A 23665-nucleotide genomic window follows, 5' to 3' on the forward strand; every position below is an offset into this window, starting at 1 on the left:
TTTGTTTCCAGAGCCTATTACAGCCTGGGACAATGTAGGTGCTTACTAAATTATTTACTGAATGATTAAATGAACTATACAAAATATATGAATTACCTGCCTCTTATACGGTTAGTGCTTGTTGAGAGGCTGTGTAATCTGTTAAAAATAGGGCTTAAGGGCGCCTGGGTGGCTCAGTTGGTTAGGTGACTGCCTTCGGCTCAGGTCATGATCCTGGAGTCCCGGGATCGAGTCCCGCATCGGGCTCCCTGCTCAGCGAGGAGCCTGCTTCTCCCTCTGACCCTCCCCCCCTCATGTACTCTCTCTCTCTCTCTCATTCTCACTCTCTCAAAATAAATAAATAAATCTTTAAAAAAAAAATAGGGCTTAATACTTTGCTGGTTCCCAGTTTGAGCCCAAAGCCATTGCTTTACTCTGATGCTGGTTTTTGGTTGACTCACTAGACTTTATTCTTTTTCTTTTCCTTCCTTTCTTCTTCTTTCTTTCTCTGTCTCTTTTTTCTTTCTTTCCCTCCCTCCTTCTCTCTCTCTTTCTTTCTTTCATATTTTCTCATATTTCCGGAGGCCAGAAGTCCGAAATGGAGATGTCAGTAGGGCCACTCTCCCTCCGAAGTCTTCAGAGTGGACTGTTTCCTTGCCTCTTCCAGCTTCTGGTGGCTCCAGGCATTCCCTGGCTAGTGACTGTATCACCCCAATCTCTGCCTCCATCTTCATGTGGACCTTCTCTATTTTTCTTTTAAGGATGCTTGTCATTGGATTTCTGACTCACTCAATTAATGTAGGATGATTTCATCTTAAGATCCTTAATTTAATTACATCTACAAAGACTCTTTTTCCAAATAAGATTACATTCACTGGTATGGGAAATTAAGATTTGGACATATCTTTTTGGGAATCACTATTCAACCCACTGTACCAGGGAATACCTTACTGTAGGCTTTATTTCTCTTTTTAAAGATGGGCTGTGTGATCATTTTATGTCCATATTGCTAAACATAAGGAAAAACAAAAGTACATTGTAAATATTTATGCATTCTATAAAAAATCAAGGAGCCCTGATAATAGCAGATGGGACACATTCTCATATTCATTTTAAGGCAGGGATTCTCCTCTGGATTGAGACTTATGACCATAGATGTGGCCTGATGATTTGTAGGGTCTTAGGGATTTTTCTTTTATTCATTGTAAGGAAAAAGGGTTAGCATTTTTGGGGTAACCCAAGTCCCCTCCAAAGTGTGCATATCAAAAGGAAAACCTTTAAATAGCAACATCAGTAACAGAGACATTAAAATAATCCTGAGTTTTGTTTTTTTCTATAGCTGTTAAGGAGGACTTGGTGGATGTTCGATCTTACATCGCTCGTGCCCTCATGGATGGCTTCGAAGGCCCCTCTGGTTATGGCCAGAGGTTTGGGCTGCACCACGTCAGCTTCAATGAGAGCAGCAAGCCAAGAACTCCCAGGAAGTCTGCCTACTTTTTCACCAGCATCATTGAAAAGAACGGTTTCCTTCCCAAGGTAGTAAAGAGACTGCCACCACCCGGTACAGCAAACTTTCCGCCTAAAATGAGAGCCTTCACTTTTCCATCTGACGTGCCCTCCAAGGCTAAAGTAGTTTGGGAAAAGTTCTCCAACCAACCCAAGTTTGAAAGAGATCTGTTCTACCACGGCACTTTCCGAGATGACTTTCTGTGGGGCGTGTCTTCATCAGCCTATCAGATTGAAGGAGCTTGGGATGCTGATGGCAAAGGCCCCAGCATCTGGGATAACTTCACCCACACACCAGGGAGCAGTGTGAAAGACAATACCACTGGAGACATCGCCTGTGACAGCTATAACCAATTGGATGCTGATCTGAATATGCTTCGAGCTTTGAAGGTAAAGGCCTATCGCTTCTCTCTCTCCTGGTCTCGGATTTTCCCAACAGGGAGAAACAGTTCTATCAACAGACATGGTGTTGATTATTACAACAGGCTGATCAATGGCTTGGTGGCAAGCAACATCTCACCCATGGTGACACTGTTCCACTGGGACTTGCCCCAGGCCCTCCAGGATATTGGAGGCTGGGAAAATCCTTCCTTGATTGAGTTGTTTAACAGCTATGCGGACTTTTGTTTCCAGACCTTTGGGGACAGAGTCAAGTTCTGGATGACCTTTAATGAGCCCACATACCAGGCATGGTTAGGTTACGGCTCAGGGGAGTTTCCTCCACAGGTGAAGGACCCAGGCTGGGCACCTTACAGGATTGGCCATGCAATCATCAAAGCTCATGCCAGAGTCTATCACACTTATGATGAGAAATATAGGCAGGAACAGAAGGGGGTCATCTCTTTGAGCCTCGGTACACACTGGGCAGAGCCCAAGTCACCGGAGATCCTGAGGGACGTGGAGGCAGCTGACCGATCACTGCAGTTCTCACTGGGCTGGTTCGCCCACCCCATTTTCCGAAATGGAGACTATCCTGATGCCATGAAGTGGAAAGTGGGGAATAGGAGTGAACTTCAACACTTAGCCACCTCCCGCCTGCCAAGCTTCACTGAGGAAGAGAAGAGGTACATCAGGGCTACAGCCGACGTGTTCTGCCTCAACACCTACTACTCCAGAATTGTGCGGCACAAAACGCCCAGGTTAAACCCACCCTCCTATGAAGATGACCAGGAGAAAACTGAGGAGGAGGACTCTTCATGGCCTTCCACAGCAATGAACAGAGCTACGCCCTGGGGGACGCGAAGACTGCTCAACTGGATCAAGGAAGAGTACGGTGACATCCCCATTTACATCACTGAAAACGGAGTGGGGCTGAGTAATCCAAAAGTGGAAGATACCGATAGGATATTTTACCACAAAACCTACATCAATGAAGCTTTGAAAGGTATGTGAGCATTCATGTCCCCTTTACAGAATCTTCCAGCATCCATATGTCATGTGCCTGAAATAGTTTGGCAGAGTGGATTCCAAACCATCAACAAGTCTCTCTTAGGCCCTAACTCCATAATTCTTTTCCTATCTGGGGTTACATATCCCTTCAGAAATCTGAAAAAAAAGCTACAGTCATCTTCCCACAAATAAAGAGTATTTTCATGGGTCCATCCATTCCTTACTGAGCAACTGCTATGTGACAAGTTCTATTCTAAGTGCAGTGAACAAAAAGATAACATGGAGCTTATATTCTGGTGAGTTCCATGCACTCCAGAACAAAAAACTCTTCTCTAATTCATATTTGTATGTTTAACTTCTAAAGTGGGCTGAGACTCTTGATTTGAGGCATGTTCCTTTACCCCCAAAAAAGAATTTGATTTTGCAAAGATCGGTCATTAATTATTGCTGTGACGGCATCAGTGCTGGCAAAAAAGACAAGGTGATATGTCTATCTGGGCATACATTACTTGTGTATAGAAGGTAATGGTTTAGGACTACTGTCTTGAATGAGGGGCCAGTCTTGGCTAGGCTTCCTGGGGAACCTCACCCTCCTGGTGTAAAGCTCTTCTCTGCTCCCTTTGGGATGTTCCCAGCCTACAGACTGGATGGTGTAGACCTTCGAGGCTATTCTGCATGGTCTCTGATGGACAATTTTGAGTGGCTGAATGGCTACACAGTCAAGTTTGGACTGTACCATGTTGATTTCAGTAACACAAACAGGCCTCGCACAGCCAGAGCCTCGGCCAGGTACTACATGGAGGTCATCACCAACAATGGCATGCCACAGCCCAGGGAAGATGAGTTTCTCTATGGACATTTTCCCGAGGGCTTCATCTGGAGTGCAGCTTCTGCCGCGTATCAGGTGAGAAATCCGGGGCCGTTCAGCAACATGTGTTGCGTACCTTCTGTGCATCCACCCCCCCCCCCCCGCCCTGGAGGGCAGGTAAGAGCAGGGGCTTCTCACAGACCTGTGGGAGGGAAGTACAGGTGCCATGCAGGGAGTCAGGGAGGTCTTTTCCCTGGACAGCCCAGCTTCTTCACATCCCCGAATTCAGGCAGACCAGCTTCTAGGGCTGTGCTGAGACGGGTGTTGGCAGGCAAAATGGAACAGTGAACCTGGGCACAGACACTTAGGCAGAGACGTGCGAACAGGAAGCTTCTCTGCTGGAATGGGGCTATTTGTCACCCAGTCTCTTCCGAGCAGGCAGTTGGCTCAGAATGGCTGTCACCGGGGCCTGGGCTTGTTTTGATGTCCTGACCACATTTGAGTGTTAGCTTATTCGTGCCAAATGAAGCTCACTGATACAGAAAACATAAGGGTTTTGCTTTTCACCAGAAAAATGAAAGATAAAAAGCAAAGCGTGACTTGCCCAGGCAGTTAGTGGGTAGTCGCTGCTTTACACCTTCTGCCTCTGCTGATTGTCTTTTAAGCAGGAGTGTGGGGGCTTTGTGTGCTCCCTGTGGGACCTGGTCAGTGTCAGTGCTGTGAGCTGACCTGACCCAGGATGCGCTCAGCCCTTGGGTGTGTTCTAGACAACCAGAGCTGCTGAAAATGTTTTGGAGGGAGGTGAGGGTTCGCTACTCCCAGATGACCACACTACCAGGTTACAGTTAAGTCTCAGGCCAAATTCTGCCATGTCCAGACATGATTAAGTAAATGTACAAACACAAAAACTGTTCATGGATCCTATTCTGTGGGCTGGAGGAAACCCCAGTTCTTGGTCCTCTTCGGTGCTCTGGCCAGCACCTTGCATGAAAGAATCATTTGAGGAAATGCCAAGATTTCAGAGACAGTATTCTGTCACTCTTACTTCAGGCCAACAGAACCCGCTGTCCAGGGTTTCCCCAGTTCAGCCTGATGGACATTGGCATGGATGATTCCTTGTTTTGGGGCTTTCCTCTGCCCTGCTGGATGTTTAGCAGCCTCTCTGGTCTGTAGCCACTAGACATCAGGACATTCCTCCCCAACTTGTAACAACTAAAAATGTTTCCGAACATTGCTAAATGTCTATTCTGGGACAAAATAGCCCCTGGGGGGAGAGCCACTACCCCACAGGTTTACAGCGGGACACAGAAAGGGTTAGGAATTGATTCTAGGGCACAGGCTGCAGGCCCTGTAGGATTCTTAAGCCCTGTCCATGCAAGGGAAAGGAGTGTCTTAAAAAGCTTTTAGCCAATCCACATCTTGAATGATTAAATTGGCTTCAGCAAGCACCCATTTCTATTCATCAGGCGGTTAGCAGGCACAATTCTCGTCATCTGTGACCTTAAATTGTCTAATTAGCAAAGTGTCATGTACAAATCAAGAATAGATGAGAAGTGCTTATAGTGTGGGCTCCCTGATTAGATATCATCTGATTGTGCATTCTTTTTTTTCCCTTAGATTTATTTATTTATTTGAGAGAGAGAGCATTCATGCATGGGGGGAAGGGCAGAAGGAGAGGGAGAGACAGTCTTAAAGAAACTTCGCGCTGAGCATGGAGTCCAACACGGGGCTCCATCTCATGACCCTGAGATCAGGACCTGAGCCGAAACCAAGAGTCAGATTGCACCAACCAACTGCACCACCCTGGCGCCCCTGATTGTGCATTCTTATTAAAACCTCTTATTTGGGGCACTTGAGTGGCTCAGTCGTTAAGCGTCTGCCTTCGGCTCAGGTCATGATCCCAGGGTCCTGGGATCGAGCCCCGCATCGGGCTCCCTGCTCAGCGGGGAGCCTGCTTCTCCCCCTCCCACTCCCCCTGCTTGTGTTCCCTCTCTCACTGCGTCTCTCTCTGTTAAATAAATAAATAAAATCTTTAAAAAAAACAAACAAACCTCTTATTTGGAAATCTTTTTGAACATAGAGAAAAGGTGCAGAAATAGAGGACTCCTATACACCCTTTTCCCATATTCCTAAACTGTTAAAATTTTACCATTTGCCTTATGTGTGTGTATATACATACACATATGTATATGAAACTGATTTTAACACTTGAATGAGAAGGTGTTTGCCAGGTTTCTCTACCATAAAATTAGTATTTTATAGTTATAAATGATAAGTATTTTGTGGGGAGCTACTTGGAGACCCTATAAATAACCTGTTCCTCATCAAATTTTACCTATTAGTTCTAGCAACTGTTAATAATTTTTGCCTGAATCGGTTATTACAGTGATAGCTGACAAACTGATTTTTCTCATTTCATCATTCCTCTTGTATTTGTTAGGTGGCATTCAACAGAAGAGTTAAGCTTTTACTTTTCTCCTATTTACTCATACTATATAAATATGCATCAGCAGTACGGCCTCATGGAGTCCTATTTTATTCAATGAGTTATACTTTTGCTAGTGTTATGTATTTAGATGTTCACATTTTCCCATGGGGTGTGCCTTTTAGCCTGATCCTGTGTCCCTTTCACATAGCCCATCATTCTCTGAGCACTTTCTTAGTTCTTTCTGGTACAAGATGCTCCAGGCTCATCTTGGGCCTTTTCTGCCCCAGCCTTGTAACCATCTATCTCTCTAATGAGCCCCAGCCTCTTTTACCAGATGGGGCATTTAGAACCTAAGGTCTAGGTGCTGGGTGTGCTCACCACCACTGGGGTGTCTGCATTCCTCAGCTCCCGCAGTAGACAGAGCCAGGAAATACACATGTACACGCATGCACACAAACACGTGCACTTGTATGTATTTCTACATCCACCCCATCTCTATGTAGACTGAAAAACAGTGAGTTCATACTGATATCTCCTCTTCCAACCCCACTCCACAGGCTTAATGCTAGCCTTCCCATTGCCCGTATTTGTATCTCCTTTCTCCAGTGGTGAAAAATCTAGCTCCAAAGAGCCTCAACCTTGTCACTTATTTTCTCCATCTCCCTGCATTCACCAATCTCCCAGCCACCAAGGCCATCTCCTGCATCAGTGTGGGCCTGCTGGCCCTGGGCCCGCTGCTCACATGGGGGCTATGCAGGCCACGCCTGGGCAGGTGTTCCTGGCTGGGATACCAGCACTACCTTAGCGGCGGCCAGTCACATGACATCACAGCATATGTGCTGTAGTGCTTTAAAGTAAAGTAGGGGCGCCTGGGTGGCTCAGTCAGTGAAGCATCCGACTCTTGATTTCGGCTCAGGTCATGATGGCAGGATTGTGGGATCGAGCCCCGCATCAGGCTCCTTGCTTGGTGGGGAGTCTGCTTGGGATTCTCTCTTTCCCTCTCTTTCTGCCCCTGCCCCCCACCCTGGCTCATGCATGCTTGCTCTGTCTCCAAAATAAATCAATTAAAAAAAAAAAAGTAGGGGCACCTGGGTGGCGGTTAAACGACTGCCTTCAGCTCAGGTCATGATCCCAGCCAGGGTCCTGGGATCAAGCCCCGCATCGGACTCTCCGCTCGGCGGGAAGCCTGCTTCTCCCTCTCCCACTCCCCCTGCTTGTGTTCCTGCTCTTGCTATCTCTCTGTCAAATAAATAAAATCTTTAAAAAAAAAAAGTAAATTACAGAACTTGTACCTGTCCCATTACCTAAGTCTGTAAGTAGGCATTTGCCCAGTGGCTTATGGTCATGTTCCCTGTAAGGTAGGTGGGAGGAGAGAAAGGAGGCACAGAAGCCATGACATGGGTTAGAAATTAGAAATTCTGCCTCCACAGTGGCACTACTGGTATTTGTTTGACCGTGATGGGGACTGGAGGCATGTGGCATTGTTCATTCTGACTTCTAGTGAGCACCTGCCATACCCCAGACTCTGCTGTGTTGAGCGCTGGGACACCCAGATGAAAGCCCCTAGGGAGGTCCATCAGCGCTCCCACAACTGCGTGACACAGAGTGACAGTGCTGGGGTGGACAGACAGAAGGCTGCAGGAGCTCAGAAATCAGAGGGTGGCCAGAGAAGTTTCCCAGAGGAGGTGACTCTGCCTTGCATCCTGATTTGTGACACCCCTGTTGACAGGAACTTGGGGGGGCTTGACTGCAGCACTTAACTAGACCATGTCTTGTCACCTTGAGATTGAAGGCGCATGGAGAGCAGACGGCAAAGGACTCAGTATTTGGGACACATTTTCTCACACACCACTGAAGGTGGGCAATGATGACACTGGCGACGTGGCCTGTGACAGTTACCACAAGATTGCTGAGGACGTGGTCGCCCTGCAGAACCTGGGTGTGTCCCACTATCGCTTCTCTGTTGCCTGGTCACGCATCCTCCCGGATGGAACCACCAAGTACATCAATGAAGCGGGTCTCAACTACTACGTGCGGCTCATTGACGCGCTGCTGGCTGCCAACATCAAGCCCCAGGTGAGGTCGGGCCCCGGCCAGGCTCTGGTCCAGTCCATGTGTGGGAGCCGGCTGGGCCAGGGGGCTCTTTATTCCATACACAAAATGCTCTTTTCAGATTCAGGTTTTGAACTGTCAATAAATTCACATGGCGCAGAATTTTAAAGGTGTAAGAGTCCGCAGTGAAGATTTGCTGCGATCTCTGATCCCCAGCCATCCAGTTCCCCAGCTTAAAGAAGGCAGTCAAGTTGGCTAGGTTCTCACAGCCTTCTTTTGCATCAATTAGCCAGGAGACATACACATGTGTGCATGTCTGCTCCTTTCCCCCTTTTTCATAACGCTCACATACATGCAGTTTGGTACTTGCTTTTATTTAACAGTATTTCTGACCCGTATTTCCATATCCTCGTCGATTTTTTTTGTTATATGGAATTCTATTTGTTCCTTACCCAAAACTACTTTTCTTTTTAATCAACACTCTTTCCTGTGACGTTTCCAGTCTTTTGCCATTTTAACCAGTAGTGCAGTGAGTCGCCTGGCTGTAGATTTATCTGTAGGCTGTGGTCTTAGGAGCAGAATTACTGGGGCAAAAGGGCATGTGGTTTTCAGCTCAGAGTTATTATGAATAATGATACAGAAGCTCACTTGTGAACTTGGCTCTCACCAAAATTTTAAAGTTTTACTTGGGAGCCTAAGGACGCTTTTGCCTCTTCCCCTGGGCACGTGTGGTGAAGTGGTAGAGGGCACCTTCTACAAAGCTCTGCATTTCCTCTGCTGTATGGCTGAGATTACATACTGCAGCCAGACTGTAATCCCCATGGTTACAACTCCCCCCCCCCCAAATAAAGTGCTATCTGGACTTCTTTGCTCATACTGATACCATGGCAGGAGCTAACCAGCCATGCAGCACTTATTACCATGAATGCGGAGAGAGAACATGGCCAGGTGGCTGCCCTGTGGAACCCAGGGTCTGAGTGGACAATGAACTTCAACACAATTCTGAACACCATCAGAGAGCAGACAGCTCAGGGCCAAGGACGGTACAGCCCTTGAGGGCACTGAGCCACGGCAGAAAGCAAAGGCGCTAGGGCAGGGAAAGCTAAGGGCAGTGTGGGGCTTGAATAGAGAGGAGAATCTGGATGGATACATGGGCAGGGGACAGCATGCCAGGCAAAGGGAGAGACTGTGTCTGGGCTGAAGATGGTTAGTGGGCCCTGTGCAGACCGAGGACAGTGGAGACCCAGCTTAGCCAAGATGGGGTGTGTGAGGGCATCAAGGGGAAGGCCACATGGACATGGCCGGGGGGACCGTCTCCAGCAAAGGGTTCCCAGCTGCACAGGAAGAACATGCAGACACACTGGATAATGTTCTCGGGGGTGTCCCTTTATAAGGGAAATACCTCTACTCTCCCGGAGCCTCAGCGCCTCAGACGCTCAGCGCGGTCTATGCGGGGAGGTTCTGAGGCACTAGTGGTGAGGATCCCTGGCCCCATCATGACTCCATGATGTGCAGGTCTTAGTGCCTGAGCCAGGGTCACACACAGGGTAGGCGGCAGAGCCAGGACTCAACCCATTCTTCTCTGACCCAGATGTTGATTCTCTCACACTTCAACACTGCTGCCCTCCCCATCCCGCCAAAGAACCTTTGAACTGTTTTGTCTTCTCATTCCTTCTCCGCTGTGGTTGGAGCACTCTGGATGGAGCTGCTGATCTTGCTTTCTCCACAGGTGACCATGTACCACTGGGATCTGCCACAGGCACTCCAGGATGTTGGAGGCTGGGAGAATGAGACCATTGTGCAGCGGTTTAAAGAGTATGCAGAGGTGCTCTTCCAGAGGCTTGGGGACAAGGTGAAGTTTTGGATCACCCTGAACGAGCCTTTTGTCATCGCTAACCAGGGCTATGGCTACGGGACATCAGCTCCAGGTGAGGGTCCTAGGCTCAACTCACCAGCTCTTTGGAGCATGGCATTCTTAGCCCCACCAAAACTTGAAATCCAGGTGGCCCTGGAAGAAGAGGCCAAGAAAGCTCAGTGGTGCTGCCTCTGAATCCCTGCTCTTGTTTAAGGCTGCCTGACACACAGCAGGTTTCCCCTTCTGACACCACTTTTTGCTAAACATGGATTTTATGGGTCAGTACCTCCAAATGGCTTCATTTCTTTGTGCTTTTTTCTGCCCTGCCTCAGATGGAAAGCTTCCTGAGATCAGAGACAGGGACTAATTGATGTAGGAAAGGACAAGCCATCAGACTGTACAGGTCCACAGTGTGTTTTCTGCAACTTCAAAACCCAAGTTTCCAAGAACTGATTCAGCTCACCTGAGCTCATCCTGACTTGAACCAATATGAGGCTGCTTACGGACATTATCCCACTTAGTGTGGGCACTTCCGCTGCAGCCACATTCGGGTCCTTGATTATGGAGCACTCTCCTGGGTCCGGTTGGGGTGCTGTGTAAAGTCATCTGCAATTTATTACTTTTCTGAGACACAAAACCCTTGTACTTCCAGACCACATAGACCTGAAGGGTTTTGAATAAGGTATTGTGGACCTGTTCTTGTGCCTTTAGAACGATCCAATTCACCTTTTCTCTAGTTCTGAGCTTAAGTCGTTACCACATTTATCTTGCATTGGTCCTTGGTTGGTGCTTTGGTTTACCATTCCTTCAACTTCCTTCAACACATGAGAGGTGGCCTTTCTCATGACGTCTGCTCTCAAGGAATCTCTTGTCAGCTGCTTCCATCAGCCGAATTCTCCAACTCTTACTTCCACTGTAGGTCCCTGCAAAATTCCAGGATGTCCACTCCTAAGGCGCATACTCTACTGGGTAGCTGGCCCAATCCGTAGGAGCCACTCTTTGGGAGAATGTTACAGAAACCAACATTTACCAAGTATCTTCTCACCAGACACAATGCTGCTAGGTGCTTCACATACACACTCCCATTTCCTTCTCACAAGACGTTTCTTATTGCTCACTTTGCCCAGGAGGAACCTGAAAGACTGAATTACCCGAAGTTACACAGCCGGCTAGAAACCAAAGTTACACAGCCAGGATTTGAACTTGCTTCCTCCTAACACCAAAATCTACACTCTTTTTCCCAAACATAGAAGCTATCTGTAGGGAGAGAGCGATATTCTTGGCCATGTTCATTCTTCATTGACATCCCCATGTGTGTTTCCAGGAATCTCCTTTAGGCCTGGCACTGCCCCCTACAATGTTGGCCACAACCTCCTAAAGGCTCATGCTGAGGCCTGGCATCTGTACAATGATGTGTACCGCGCCAGGCAAGGTGGCGTGATTTCCATCACCATCAGCAGTGACTGGGCTGAGCCCAGAGACCCCTCTAACCAGGAGGATGTGGAGGCAGCCAGGAGATACATTCAGGTCTGTGTTTCCTCTGGGCATTGTTAATACTCTTGCCTGTCTTTCCCTCCTGTCATCAGCTAATGGAAATGGAATTAGATGGCAAAACAAAGATTTAGGTTCAAGGCCCTGTTTTGCTATTACCTGATTTTGTGAGCTTGGAGAAATCACCTAAACATTTTTGTACCTTAGTTTTCTTATCTCTGAAGCAGAGACGACCTATCTATATCATAGGTTTGCTGTGATCAGAGTTCTTTGGGGTTGAGTTTTAAGTCTTGAAAATGATTTGTCCATGTAGTCCTTGCTGCATGCAACACTGGCTTGAAGGTAACAGAAATTCCATCTCTTCAATCTCTGGTTTGATGATAGTAGCTGATAGAGCTGGGCTGCAATGTCACACTTCACCATCTAATTTTATGTGTTCAGCCTAAGAATTCCTTGAGTTGGGGGACTTTGGATTCTGTGAAATTCATTAGTGCCCATAATTTTCCAATTCTGTGAGTTTAACATAAGGACATGCACCTTTGGTCATGGAATTTTGCTCCTAGAAAGTAGTCACAGGGTGCCTAGCTGGCGGCTCAGTTGGTTAAGTGTCTGTCTCTTGATTTTGGCTCAGGTCATGATCTCAGGGCCGTGAGATCTAGCCCTGTATGGGGTTCTGTGCTCAGCACAGAGTCTGCTTAAGATTCTCCCCCTTTCCTTCTGTCCCTGCCACTGCTCATGCTCTAAAATAATTAAAAAAAAAAAAGGAAAGAAAGAAGAGTCACTAGTAAGCAGGTGCCAACAAAATAGCCCATCCTTCCTTCAGTGTGAGCCCCTGAAATGAGGAGAGAAAAGAATGGCCTTTGTCAAGGCACAGCTTTTCCCTGGTTCTTGCTCTTGTCTCTGATGGGGTTAGAAAGCACCCTCTCCCATGTTTCAGCATCAGAAAGGCAAGGGTCTCTCTCTCCACACTGACCCCCACACTTTTGGCTCTGTGGAGGAGACAGCAGCATTCTGAGGGGGACAACATGGGTCTTTGTTTGCCAGACTTCTCACAAGAGAACTTGGTAACAGCAATCAAATTAATGAATGCAAATAAGAGCTTAATTTTCCCATTTGTTAGCCAGCTAGGGAAAAAGTCTTGGAACAAAAATAATGCATCTTTCATTTTAGACTCACAGAACTGGTAAAGGAGAGCAGTAATTTTCCTGAAATCAAAATCCCAAACCTCAGGAAATGTTAGGCTCTAATCTCATTAGATTGCGCCACCTGTTCAACTGTGATACTGCGGCCCAGGATCATGATACATACCCTAAAATCAGCTTCCACAGAAAGGAACACTTTGTTACCTTGAGTGCACCAAACCCTCTTTTGCCAGGGTGTGTGTGTTCCAAAGCCGCCCCACATTTAAGGTATCAGCTAGCAGGTAAGACCAAAGAAGCCTCTCAGGACGCCAGCATCATAGCATCTAGACCCCACTCAAAAAAATAGGTTGAAACGTTCCCCAGGGAACTTTTGGCCTTGGGCAGCCAGGAAACCCTTGCAACTCAGCCCTCCCCAGAGCTGTTCTGGTTGATCCTTAGGCAGGATGGTGGGGAAGGGCCTGCTCTGCAGTAAAAGGAAAATCCACAGCCTGGAGGCTTCTAGTAGTCTCTCCTGCTCTTCTGCAGGACCCTGCCAAGGGCAGCCAGGCAGCATCTATTGAGTCCTGAGGCAGTGCTCAGTGCAGTTCATCTCCTTTTGAGCTGCAAGGGTTGAGAATCTCCAAAAGGAGGTGGTAGCATCTGGGAAGACCTGTGGGCATTTAAGCTGGCACATGCAAACAGCTGCAGAGGAGATGCAAGTTTAAGACGGGGTGGGGAGGGGAGTTGTTGGGTGGAAGGGGTGGGTTCTGAGTCAGTGACTTGTGAACAGGAAAACTGCTGTCTCCTAGTGTGATCCCCTGTTAATGCCCACGTTGTCACCCCCACCCCACCTGCAGTTTATGGGAGGCTGGTTTGCACATCCTATTTTCAAGAATGGCGATTACAATGAGGTGATGAAGACACGGATCCGTGATAGGAGCTTGGCCGCAGGCCTCAGCAAGTCTCGGTAGGTCCTGGTGCCCAAGTACTCAGCCAGGGAAAGGTCAGGAGGAAGTCTGGTCTGTGATACCAAACTGAGGCTCCTGGTAGACAGCTCAGTGGTAAGAGTGTGGCCGTTGGGGTCAGAGAGGCCTGTCTTAGGCAAGTTACTGTATCTCTGAGCTTCCCTGCTTGCTGGGGAGACTGAACATGATTGTGTATATGAAGCTCTCAGCCGAGGACAGGGCCTTGCTATGTGTTTGACCAAAGGTAGATGCGGTTATTCTCTGTAGAACAGCCAGGAAATATGTCTCAAGGGCACCCACTTCTTAGTAACCTACCACCTCCATGAGGGACAAATTCCCCAGCTCATCCTATTTACTATTATCATCACCACCTTATGTTATGAGTGAATGTGGGTAGGAGTGGGTGACTGCCAGGCACGTGATTTTTGTCATTTGGCCTGTAGGAGGTGATGGTTGCACCAAAGCAGTCCTTACTTAGGGCCCACTCCTCTTATTGTCAAGGAAGTAACAGCAACATCGACACCTAGCATTTATCCATCTTCCAGTGGCACTCTTAGTCCTATTTAAGGAGGAATAAACTGAGGCACAAAGATTATGGTAAGATTACCCAGCTACTGAAGTGACAGTTGGGATGTGAAACCAAGCTGACTCCAGGGCTCACATTCTGAGTTTAAGTCATCTGGCTAGGGTTAGAGGTGAGGTGTGCGGAAGGGGACAGAGTGACCTGACCCTCCCCTCCCTGAGCAGGGGAGGATAAAAGGAATTCCAAAGGTATGAATTCCTAACATAGCCGGTGAGTCTTTCCCTTATGTAGCCCAGCTGTGCAGGTTCAATAATCCAGTCCCCATCCTTACAACACACTCCTGCCCTGGTTGGGGCAAGTCCTGCGGAGCGGGCTGTGCCTCAAGGTCTGATCTGCCAACTCTGGTCTCCACCAAGCAAGTTCGCACTCTAGTCCACCGACACAACTCTGCTGAGCACCTCCATGTGCCCAGGTCAGGGCCAGGTCCAGTAAAGTCCATGTAAGGGGAGGCTTCCAAGTCTGGCTCCTCAAGCTGCCGACACGCCAGCTGGGAAGAGAGTAACTTCACCACTAAAGTTCTCTTCCTGAATTTCTCCATACAAAGAAAACTCAGAAGATGAGATGAGGGTGGGCTGAGTAGAACCAGGAGATTTCATGGACAATGTGGGACTTTAGTTAAGCTGGGCCTTGACAATGAAGTGTGGGAGAGCAGAGGGCATTCCAACTGAAGGGAAGGGCGTGAGAGCTGGCCTGGTGGGAATGAGTGGGGTACCTGCAATTGAGGGTTGGGAGGACTGGCCCAGTGGGTTGGGGGCGGGGGTCCAGGCACAGGGGCTCAGCCTTGATGCCACAAGCCCTAAGGAGCTACTGCTAGCTCCTGGGCAGGAGAGTGAGGGGCGTGAGGGGTTTGGGCTTTAGTTTTCTCCCAGCATTTCAGAAACCCCAGTGGGGGAAGGTTTTGATCCACCAGGTGAATGGCAGCAAAAATCTCAAGATGAAAGTGTCAGCTGCCCAAGCAGGGTCATCTCTAAGCAAGCCTAAACTAGCAGCCCCAGGGGTTTCCTGTCAGGACACACATACCATCAGATTCGGCTGCGGAACCTGTAAGTGCTGCCCCCAAGTGCCTGTCAGTCACGTTCAGTAGAAAAGCCTCACTTAGACTACACGTGGAAAATGCTCCACCAGAGGTTTAAGAAAAAAAAAAAAAGTGTAGTAAAATCATATGAGCATAAAAGTCCAAATCTCAAAAGTTCAATAAAATTTAAAAAAATATTTCCCCTACTATAAGGATGGACTTTGGAGAGAAGAGGCATGCCTAAACAAACCACAACAGAAACAAAGTACCTTAGAAAGGACAGATTATGGAAATACAAATGATATTAAAACCTGGTGACCATGAAGGATTAGTCTCAAGGGATGTATCTCTGACATGTTCTTGACTTCAAAATCTATCATAGATGGTAAACATCTGAAGTTGCATGTCAATTTCTGAAGTAAATAAAAATGTGGATATGGACATGTGTGTACATAATGTCTGTATGGCCCTGAAGAGGTCGTTTATAAAAGTCACTTGTAGTTTCATTTGGCCAACGCAGGAAGAGAGAGGATCTTGTCACAAAAAAGGGCAGGGAAGTTTATGGTCTGGTGGGAGAAGCCTCGCCTCGGGTGCTTCAGCAGCAGCTGGAGGAACCTCTCCTTGCTTCTGGACAGCTGCCCACCTCATCACCACCAGGCCTATAGTTACAGCGCTCTCCCAATCCTGCCCTGGGACATTCTCTTCCCAAAGCATGATGCTCAAGCCCCCCCACTTCTCATGGCTTCTTCCATCCAGGCTCCCAGAGTTCACGGAGAGTGAGAAGAGGAGGATCAATGGCACCTATGACTTTTTTGGGTTCAATCACTACACCACCATCCTGGCCTACAACCTTGACTATGCCTCTTGGATCTCTTCCTTTGATGCAGATAGGTAAGTCAGCCAACAGGGCACTTGGAACAATCTCTGGAGAAGACAGCAAGGTGCCTCTTTGCCCAGCTCTTACTGCACAGCCTCAGGAAAGCTGCCTCCTGGTGCCATACATCCTGGGATTTGAAGATGAGTCCACTCCTAAGATACCTAATCAAACCTCTGTCAGTCTGCTAGTAATACCAGCTAGCATTTCCAAAGTGCTTCCCATTGAGACAGACATACTTGAAGTTTTTGTCAAACACGTTCAAGACTTCAAGTATTTTTCTTCCCTTGGTTTTCTTCTTTTGTCAAATTTGTTTCACTTATCAGATGTATTTCAAAGTAACAGTAAGGTTGGTGTCCTCCCCTCCTTTTTGGGGTAAAGGTGAAACTATTATTTCCACTCACAATGGAAACATCAGAAAGCAAGAATAGAAATTCTTATGGGTGTCATTCCAGAAGTATTATGTGTATGTGTAGGGGGTTATATTACCTCTCCTCTTCATAAATATAACATGTAAGTACATATATAAACTATATAAGATATATAGTATAGTTTATGTAGTATGTATTTACACATAAAAATATATTACCGGGGCGCCTGGGTGGCTCAGTTGGTTAAACAACTGCCTTCGGCTCAGGTCATGATCCTGGAATCCCGGGATCGAGTCCCACATCGGGCTTCCTGCTCAGCAGGGAGTCTGCTTCTCCCTCTGACCCTCTTCCCTCCCATGCTTTCTATCTCTCATTCTCTCTCTCTCTCAAATAAATAAATAAAATCTTTAAAAAAAAAAATAAAAAAAAATATATTACCAAAAACCAAGATTATATGTGTGTGTGTATTTATATATACACACACACACACACACAATCTTGTTCCTTTTATAACGAGCATGTTTCCACATCAACTGTGATTCTGTCTAGGTTCTTTTAAAACAAACACCTACCCTCCCCCACCACTGCATTCTGCAAACCCCAGAGTCGGACTCGCAGGGGGCTGAGAACACCCCCCTGCTGGTCCCTGTCCGAGCACTCACTGGACTCTTGCTGCCTCATGGTTCCTTGCACTGTCTCCCCATGACCTGTGTTCAGACTTACAAAATGTTCTGGGTCCAGTTCAGCTGAGAAAGATAAATTCAGTTACTGATAAGACTGTATTTTTTTTTTTCTGAAGGATTTGGACATTAAGATCTAAATAATTCGTCCTTATTTGAAACGTATGACTCTGCAGAGAAAGACAAATACCATGTGATCTCACTCATGTGAAATTTAAGAAGGAAAACAGAACATATGGGAAGGAGAGAGGGAAACAAACCATAGGAGACTCTTAATAGAGAACAAACCGAGGATTGGTGGAGGGAGGTGGGTGGGGATGGGCTGCATGAGTGACAGGTATTAAGGAGGGCACTTGTGGTGATGAGCACTGGGTGTTTTATGTAAGTGACAAATCACTGAATTCTACTCTGGAAACCAATATTGCACTGTAGGTTAAGCAAAATTAAAAAAGTGATTCTGGAGACATTCAGGTTTTTGTGCTTCCCCCGGAGGTGCTTCTTTGGCACAAGCTGTTGCCCTCTCCTGGTCCATCACTGGAGAGAGGCAGGGTCTTGGGCACTTAAAGCAGGTCCCAGCCTATCTGCTGCCCATCCTCACCAAATGGGGGCCCCAACCATGGGTGCCTGTGGCCACACCTGTGGTGTTGACTAGATGTCATTGACGCAGGGAAGCCCATTCTCTCTCCTGACACAGCACTCAAATCCTATTGGAGGCTGTGATCAGGGAATCCCAGAGCCTTTCACAGCCTTTGGACGGTTCAGTCCATGAGTAAAGCCATTCATCTGTAGAGGTGCAAACAGAGCTCAGGTGGCCTGTCACAGCTACACCAGCAATGAGCAGTAAGACTAGAACTAATGAAAAGAGAATGTGAGGCAACCTAACTCTTCTGCGGTTAGTTATGACTGTCAAGTCTAGACTAAACCTAAGGCTTTGCCTAGTATAAATCCTGCTTCGTGTTTTGTGCAAAGGGCCTCTTGGGATTTACAAACTGAGACCTAATCTCCTGTGTTTGAACCTGTGTAGGGGAGTTGCCTCCATTACAGATCGCTCCTGGCCTGACTCTGGTTCCTTCTGGCTGAAGGTAACACCTTTTGGCTTCAGGAAGATACTGAACTGGTTAAAGGAGGAGTACAACAACCCCCCAATTTATGTAACAGAGAATGGAGTGTCCCAACGGGGAGAAATGGACCTCAATGACACCCTAAGGATCTACTACCTCCGCAGTTACATCAATGAAGCCCTCAAAGGTAGGAAAGGCCCATCCCTTCCTCCATGTGCACCTTTCACCACTGGAAACACCTGCTAACGTCTCCAGTTTGAGGAATACTGAATCCACGAGACCCCATCATGAGAAAAAGGCGGCTTCTCACTCCTCTTGGGTTTAAGCTTTTCTTTGAGGCTGCAGTCGAGTCTTTTCCTTCCTAGATGTAAGCTCTGCAACCAAATCCCGTTGCCTGATTAAGAGTGAGACCTGAATTCCTGGCCAGGGTCATCTGCTCTGCCAGATGATCCCTGATGTCTGATGTCCCTGAACAGCAGCGACCTCCTGAAGGCAGGGGCTAGGAGGAGGCGCAGGCTGCGGGGGCTGTCTGTAGGGTCTTTTGTTCCTCAAGCAAAAGTTTGAGACCCTCAGCTCAGCAGAACCCCCTGGGATGGGATTAAGACAAGGGACTGTAAGTAACTCTGAGTGAAAGACAGTGCTGCGGCAGCGGAAAGAAATGGTCAGAAAGTCCTAGCCCACTGAAAATCTTTTCCAAGGGCCACTTATTTTCTTTAGGAAGAAGCATTAACACTCTAAGGCACTCCCCAAGACTGGTATCCCAACATGTGGAGACAGAGGATTGCAGGTGACTCAGCAGGATTAACGTAGCCTACCCAAATTCCTGATTCCCATTCAGGACTGAGCCTTTCTAGGAAAATGCTGATGGCTCTTAAGCTGGGAATGTAGGAGAGCTGTGGGCAGGCGTGGCTCCTGTAGGCCCGGCGGAATGGGGTCTTATAAGACAAAGGAAGCTCATGCTGTGGCCTCTGCATTTGGGCAGCTGTACAGGATAAGGTGGACCTTCGAGGATACACGGTTTGGAGTGTGATGGACAACTTTGAGTGGACCATAGGCTTTGCAGAGAGGTTTGGTCTGCATTTTGTGAACTACACAGACCCTTCTCTGCCAAGAATCCCAAAAGCATCAGCCAAGTTCTTCGCCTCTATAGCCCGGTGCAATGGCTTCCCTGACCCAGCTGCAGGGCCGCACCCTTGCCTCCAGCCAGAAGGTGAGCCGTGACTCTGGGAGGGACTAAGCCAGAAGGTGAGAGGGGCCTTTTCAGTCTATTTTCTTCTTGTTTATTCCCATCCTCTCTGCCTTTCTCATATTTATTTTCATTCATTCATTCAATATTTTCTTTGAATGCTCCAGACATTCTTAGGATGAAACAAAGGAACCGAAGATTAATGTTACATCTAGAAACTAGGCCCTGGTCTGGGAAGAACAAGTCTAGGTTCTTGTCCCAGCCCTACCACTAACTGTGCAGCCTGAGGCAAGAAACTGGGCACATGCCTCCAGGTGGATGTGAGGATCTAATACAATGACTGCAAACACAGTGCTTGGCATGATGTAAGGGGCCTAATACTTGAATGACTGAAAAAGCATTAATTACTACAGAAAAGAGATAATTATCCACTTTACTCCAATTGTTGACAGATTTTTTAAAAAATACAACTACTTCAGAGGTTCAGTAACTTGGGGAAAGGGATGCATCCTGTCACCTCAGCCAGGAGCTCGCTCTGGATACCTGTGTGACTCTATCCCAAGGACCTAGCTCGGGCTTAATATCGGTTAACACTGAGCTGGTAAGTACATCTGTATGAGTGCATAAACTGTCCTCTGTCTGCCTCTCCTAGCTGCTGGACCTACTGTCAGCCCCCTGCAAGAGGAGGAAGTTCGGTTTCTGGGGCTAACACTAGGAGCGACAGAAGCCCAGACAGCTTTGTACGTACTCTTTTCTCTGGCAATTCTCGGTGTCTCCTGTGTTACATTTCTGTCATACAAGTACTGTAAGCACTCCAAACAAGGGGAAACACCAGCAGGCCAACAGGAATTGAGCACTATTTCTGCATTCTGACCCACAAGTTACCACTTGCTCCAGTTCTGCAAAATAAGCCGAGTTTGCCTGTATACCTTCACTGCCCACAAAACTCCTTAGGACCTTCTACTCTGCCCATGCCAGATTTCTTCACAATGGCCTTCACTGTTAGAGACTACATGAATCTTGAAGGCTCTCAATCTCTAATTAAAATGGAAATACATGCATCTTGTCCCAGTATCAGGAATTTATTAGAGCACTAGAGGACCCTGCACCTGGCTCTTGTGGAAATAGTAAAAACCATAGCAATCCTTTTTATAAGACATCAACTCCACTGTGCAGATAGACTGCATTGTCATCTCCTGCCCTCTCTTCAAATTGCCTCTCAGCCTCAGACCTTGTGTTGCTCAGAAAAGAAAAATGGTACTGTGAGCTATGTCCTATATCCTATGGCTGCTTCTCCTTGAGAAGGCAGGTTCCACAGAATTTATGCAGTCACACAAGCCCTCTGGGGCTTCTAAGCTTTTCCACCAGACCCATGCTTTCTGCTTATATTACATATTCCCTGAGCAGAGATACCCTAACATTCAAAGAGAGATGACCTCTGAATGATCCCTTATTCCTCTCATAGCCACCTTTTATGTCCTTCCTGCCTTTCCCCTGCCCAGGATGACTTCTAAGGACCCAAGAATAGCCTTCAAGGCCCATGTAATCTGCCCTTGGTTCACTGTTTCTTTTCTTTCCCTCTCAATTTGTGGTAATTCTGAACCTTGTGTAAAGCCCTTGACTATACCCTCTTCCTTTGTGTCTTTGCAAATACTATTCCAAATACTATTCTTCTCCCTAGGATGCCCCTTCTTCTGAAAATGCCCTTCAAATCTCAGCTCAAATAATGCACTTTTCCCTCTGCATAGCTTGCCCTGAATTCCTCAAAACATTCCTTCCTCTACTTTGCTTATAAATATCCCCTATTACAACTTGTCCATATTATACTGGAAGTGTGTATTTCTCTACTATCAGCCTCTTGAGGATAAAGGACCATGTCTCACTGTCCCTAGCAAGCACATTTTGCAGACAGGGCACAGAAAGCACACCTGCTCCTTTTGTGTGTTCATTCACAAAAACACATCCAAAGTAGTGGTGGAAGCACAGAAAGATGATGTGGTCTTTATCAATTCCCTACAATGTGCTAATAATAGACAATCTCGGTACAGAATACTTAAACACTTATTTGGTCTATACATTCTTTATAGATATCAGGGAGAATGTTATTTATAAATAAAGAGTAGTTTTCAGCTAGATTTAAAACAGTGATCATGGGGTGCCTGGCTGGCTCGGTCGGTGGAGCATGCTACTCTTGACCAGGGGGTCATGAGTTTGAGCCCCACATGTGGTGTGTTTACTTAAAATTAAATAAGTGACTGATTATGCTTGAAATTTTGTTTCTTGCAGGCATTCCTTACCTGAATTTGTTGTATCTATAGAAAATTCCTATCAAATGTTTCACTGCTGGGGGCCCCAACCGACAATTTATGGTATAGAAACAATTTTCCTCCATCAATAGATTGGAAAAGTTTGTCAGATGGGGGTAAGGGTGGTTCTAAAACTGAAAGAACTCAGTATTCTATGCTGTCAATTACCTCTAACTCTCAAAATTCAATGTAACTTTTTTGAGGAGGGGGGCATAGACTGATAGTTTCATATTAAATAAACTTGTAAGAACAGAACAATCTGGGCAAAAAAAGAACATTAAAACATTATAGAGCTAGTTATAAAAAAAAATAGCTTGGTAGCAGAGAGAAAAGAAAGATCAACAAAAGACAAGACTGTACACATAAACAACTACATCTGGACATAAAGGCCAGGACAAAGGGGACATGCCAAATTAGGGGGACAGACGGAGTAGTCCACAAATGGTGGTAGGTCAAGAGGTTAGCTCCTGAGGATGTAAGCCACAGGGAAGTGAGCCAGATCCCATCCCAGGATACTAGATTTAAATGTAAAAAAACTGAAACCATGAAGAGTACTAGGACAGATGAATTTTTTAAAATTAATTTGCAAAGAGAGGTATTTATAAGACTTAGGGCCCAGAGGCCATAAAGAAAAACTGATAAATTTGATCACACAAATACTGTTGGCAAAAAATTACTGTCAATATACTCATCAAAAGACAAACAGGGAGAAAATATACTATATGTTAGACAAAGGGCTAAATTTATGTACATGGAATTCTTATAAATAAAGATGAAAAAAAATTGGCAAGTACAGGGAGTTCTCAAAATAAATTGAAATGACCGATATTAAAAGACACTCAACTACATTCATGATCAACACAATGCATATAAAATGCATATAATTTTTCATCACTGACAAAGATGAAAAATATAACTGTTGGTAAGAATGGGGGGAAATCAACATTCTCAGACACTGTTGGTGGGAGGGTAAATTCATAGAGCCTTTAGAGGTGGCACTTTGGCAGCCTCATTTATAATCCAAACTATAAACACTCCATGACTCAGTTATACAAACATATCCTACTGGTGTATTTTCACAGCTAAGAAGATACTGCACCAAAGATGTTCAGTATAGCAGTATCTCTAACAGAAGAACAAAAACAAGCGGGGGAGGGGGCGGGAAACAAAATAAAACAAAACAAAAACCTATAATAACAGATGTCACCAGAGAATGGATAAGTTGGGGTACATTTACCAAGTAAAATGTTACATAGACATTAATAAGAATGAGGTAGCTATGTGTTGACAGGGAACAATCTTCGAGACTGTGTAAGTAAAAACCTAGATGCAGAGTAGTATATATATAACCGTATTTAAAAAATATCACAGGGTGCCTGGGTGGCTCAGTTGGTTAAGCAACTGCCTTCGGCTCAGGTTATGATCCTGGGGTCCAGGGATCGAGTCCCACATCGGGCTCCCTGCTCAGCGGGGAGTCAGCTTCTCCCTCTGACCCTCTTCCCTCTCGTGCTCTCTGTCTCTCATTCTCTTTCTCAAATAAAATCTTTAAAAAAATAAATAAAAAATATCACATATTGGCTTATATATGCGTAACATTTTTCTGAAGATTACAAAAGAAACTGTTATTAGAGGTTACCTCTGGGGACTAGAACTGGGGTAAGATGCAAGGAAAGAGACGTTTTCATTTTACAGCCTTCTATATCGTTTTGAATTTTTTTTACCAAGCATATTTTTTAAATTATAAAGCTGAGGAGGGAATCCTCCTACTCAAAGATTGTGGACCATTCTTTTATGTCCGTTTCTCTGATATTTAATTTTTTTCAAGCAAACAGACTTGAGGTACTCCAAGTTTCTGCAAGCATATTTCTAGTAGTTATTAGCAGGGTCACACCCATTTGAAAGGTTTTGGGTTTTTTTAAAATCACATATTGCTGTATTTTTTAAGATTACAATCCTTGACTTAAATGGGATGCTTGGTGGAAGTTTTTCTTTTCC

General features: G+C 46.2%; 1 protein-coding gene across 1 annotated transcript in view; it reads left to right on the top strand.

The window, feature by feature from the left end:
• LCT (lactase) overlaps nt 1-21610 on the top strand; it is a 48550-nt gene extending 26940 nt beyond the window's left edge. Inside the window, exons 8-17 of the mRNA XM_025856748.2 lie at nt 1319-2869; nt 3510-3778; nt 7896-8186; nt 9892-10090; nt 11342-11544; nt 13487-13596; nt 15949-16083; nt 18142-18365; nt 19161-19388; nt 20017-21610. Of these exons, the coding sequence (XP_025712533.1) occupies nt 1319-2869; nt 3510-3778; nt 7896-8186; nt 9892-10090; nt 11342-11544; nt 13487-13596; nt 15949-16083; nt 18142-18365; nt 19161-19388; nt 20017-20237 (3431 nt within the window). The 3' untranslated portion in view covers nt 20238-21610. The remainder of the gene's footprint in view (nt 1-1318; nt 2870-3509; nt 3779-7895; nt 8187-9891; nt 10091-11341; nt 11545-13486; nt 13597-15948; nt 16084-18141; nt 18366-19160; nt 19389-20016) is intronic.
• The last annotated feature ends 2055 nt before the right edge of the window (nt 21611-23665 follow it).

Source organism: Callorhinus ursinus, unplaced genomic scaffold (genome assembly GCF_003265705.2).
Source record: "Callorhinus ursinus isolate GAN/ISIS: 27379988/994484 unplaced genomic scaffold, GSC_fseal_2.0 scaffold2, whole genome shotgun sequence".
Lineage (NCBI taxonomy): Eukaryota > Metazoa > Chordata > Mammalia > Carnivora > Otariidae > Callorhinus > Callorhinus ursinus.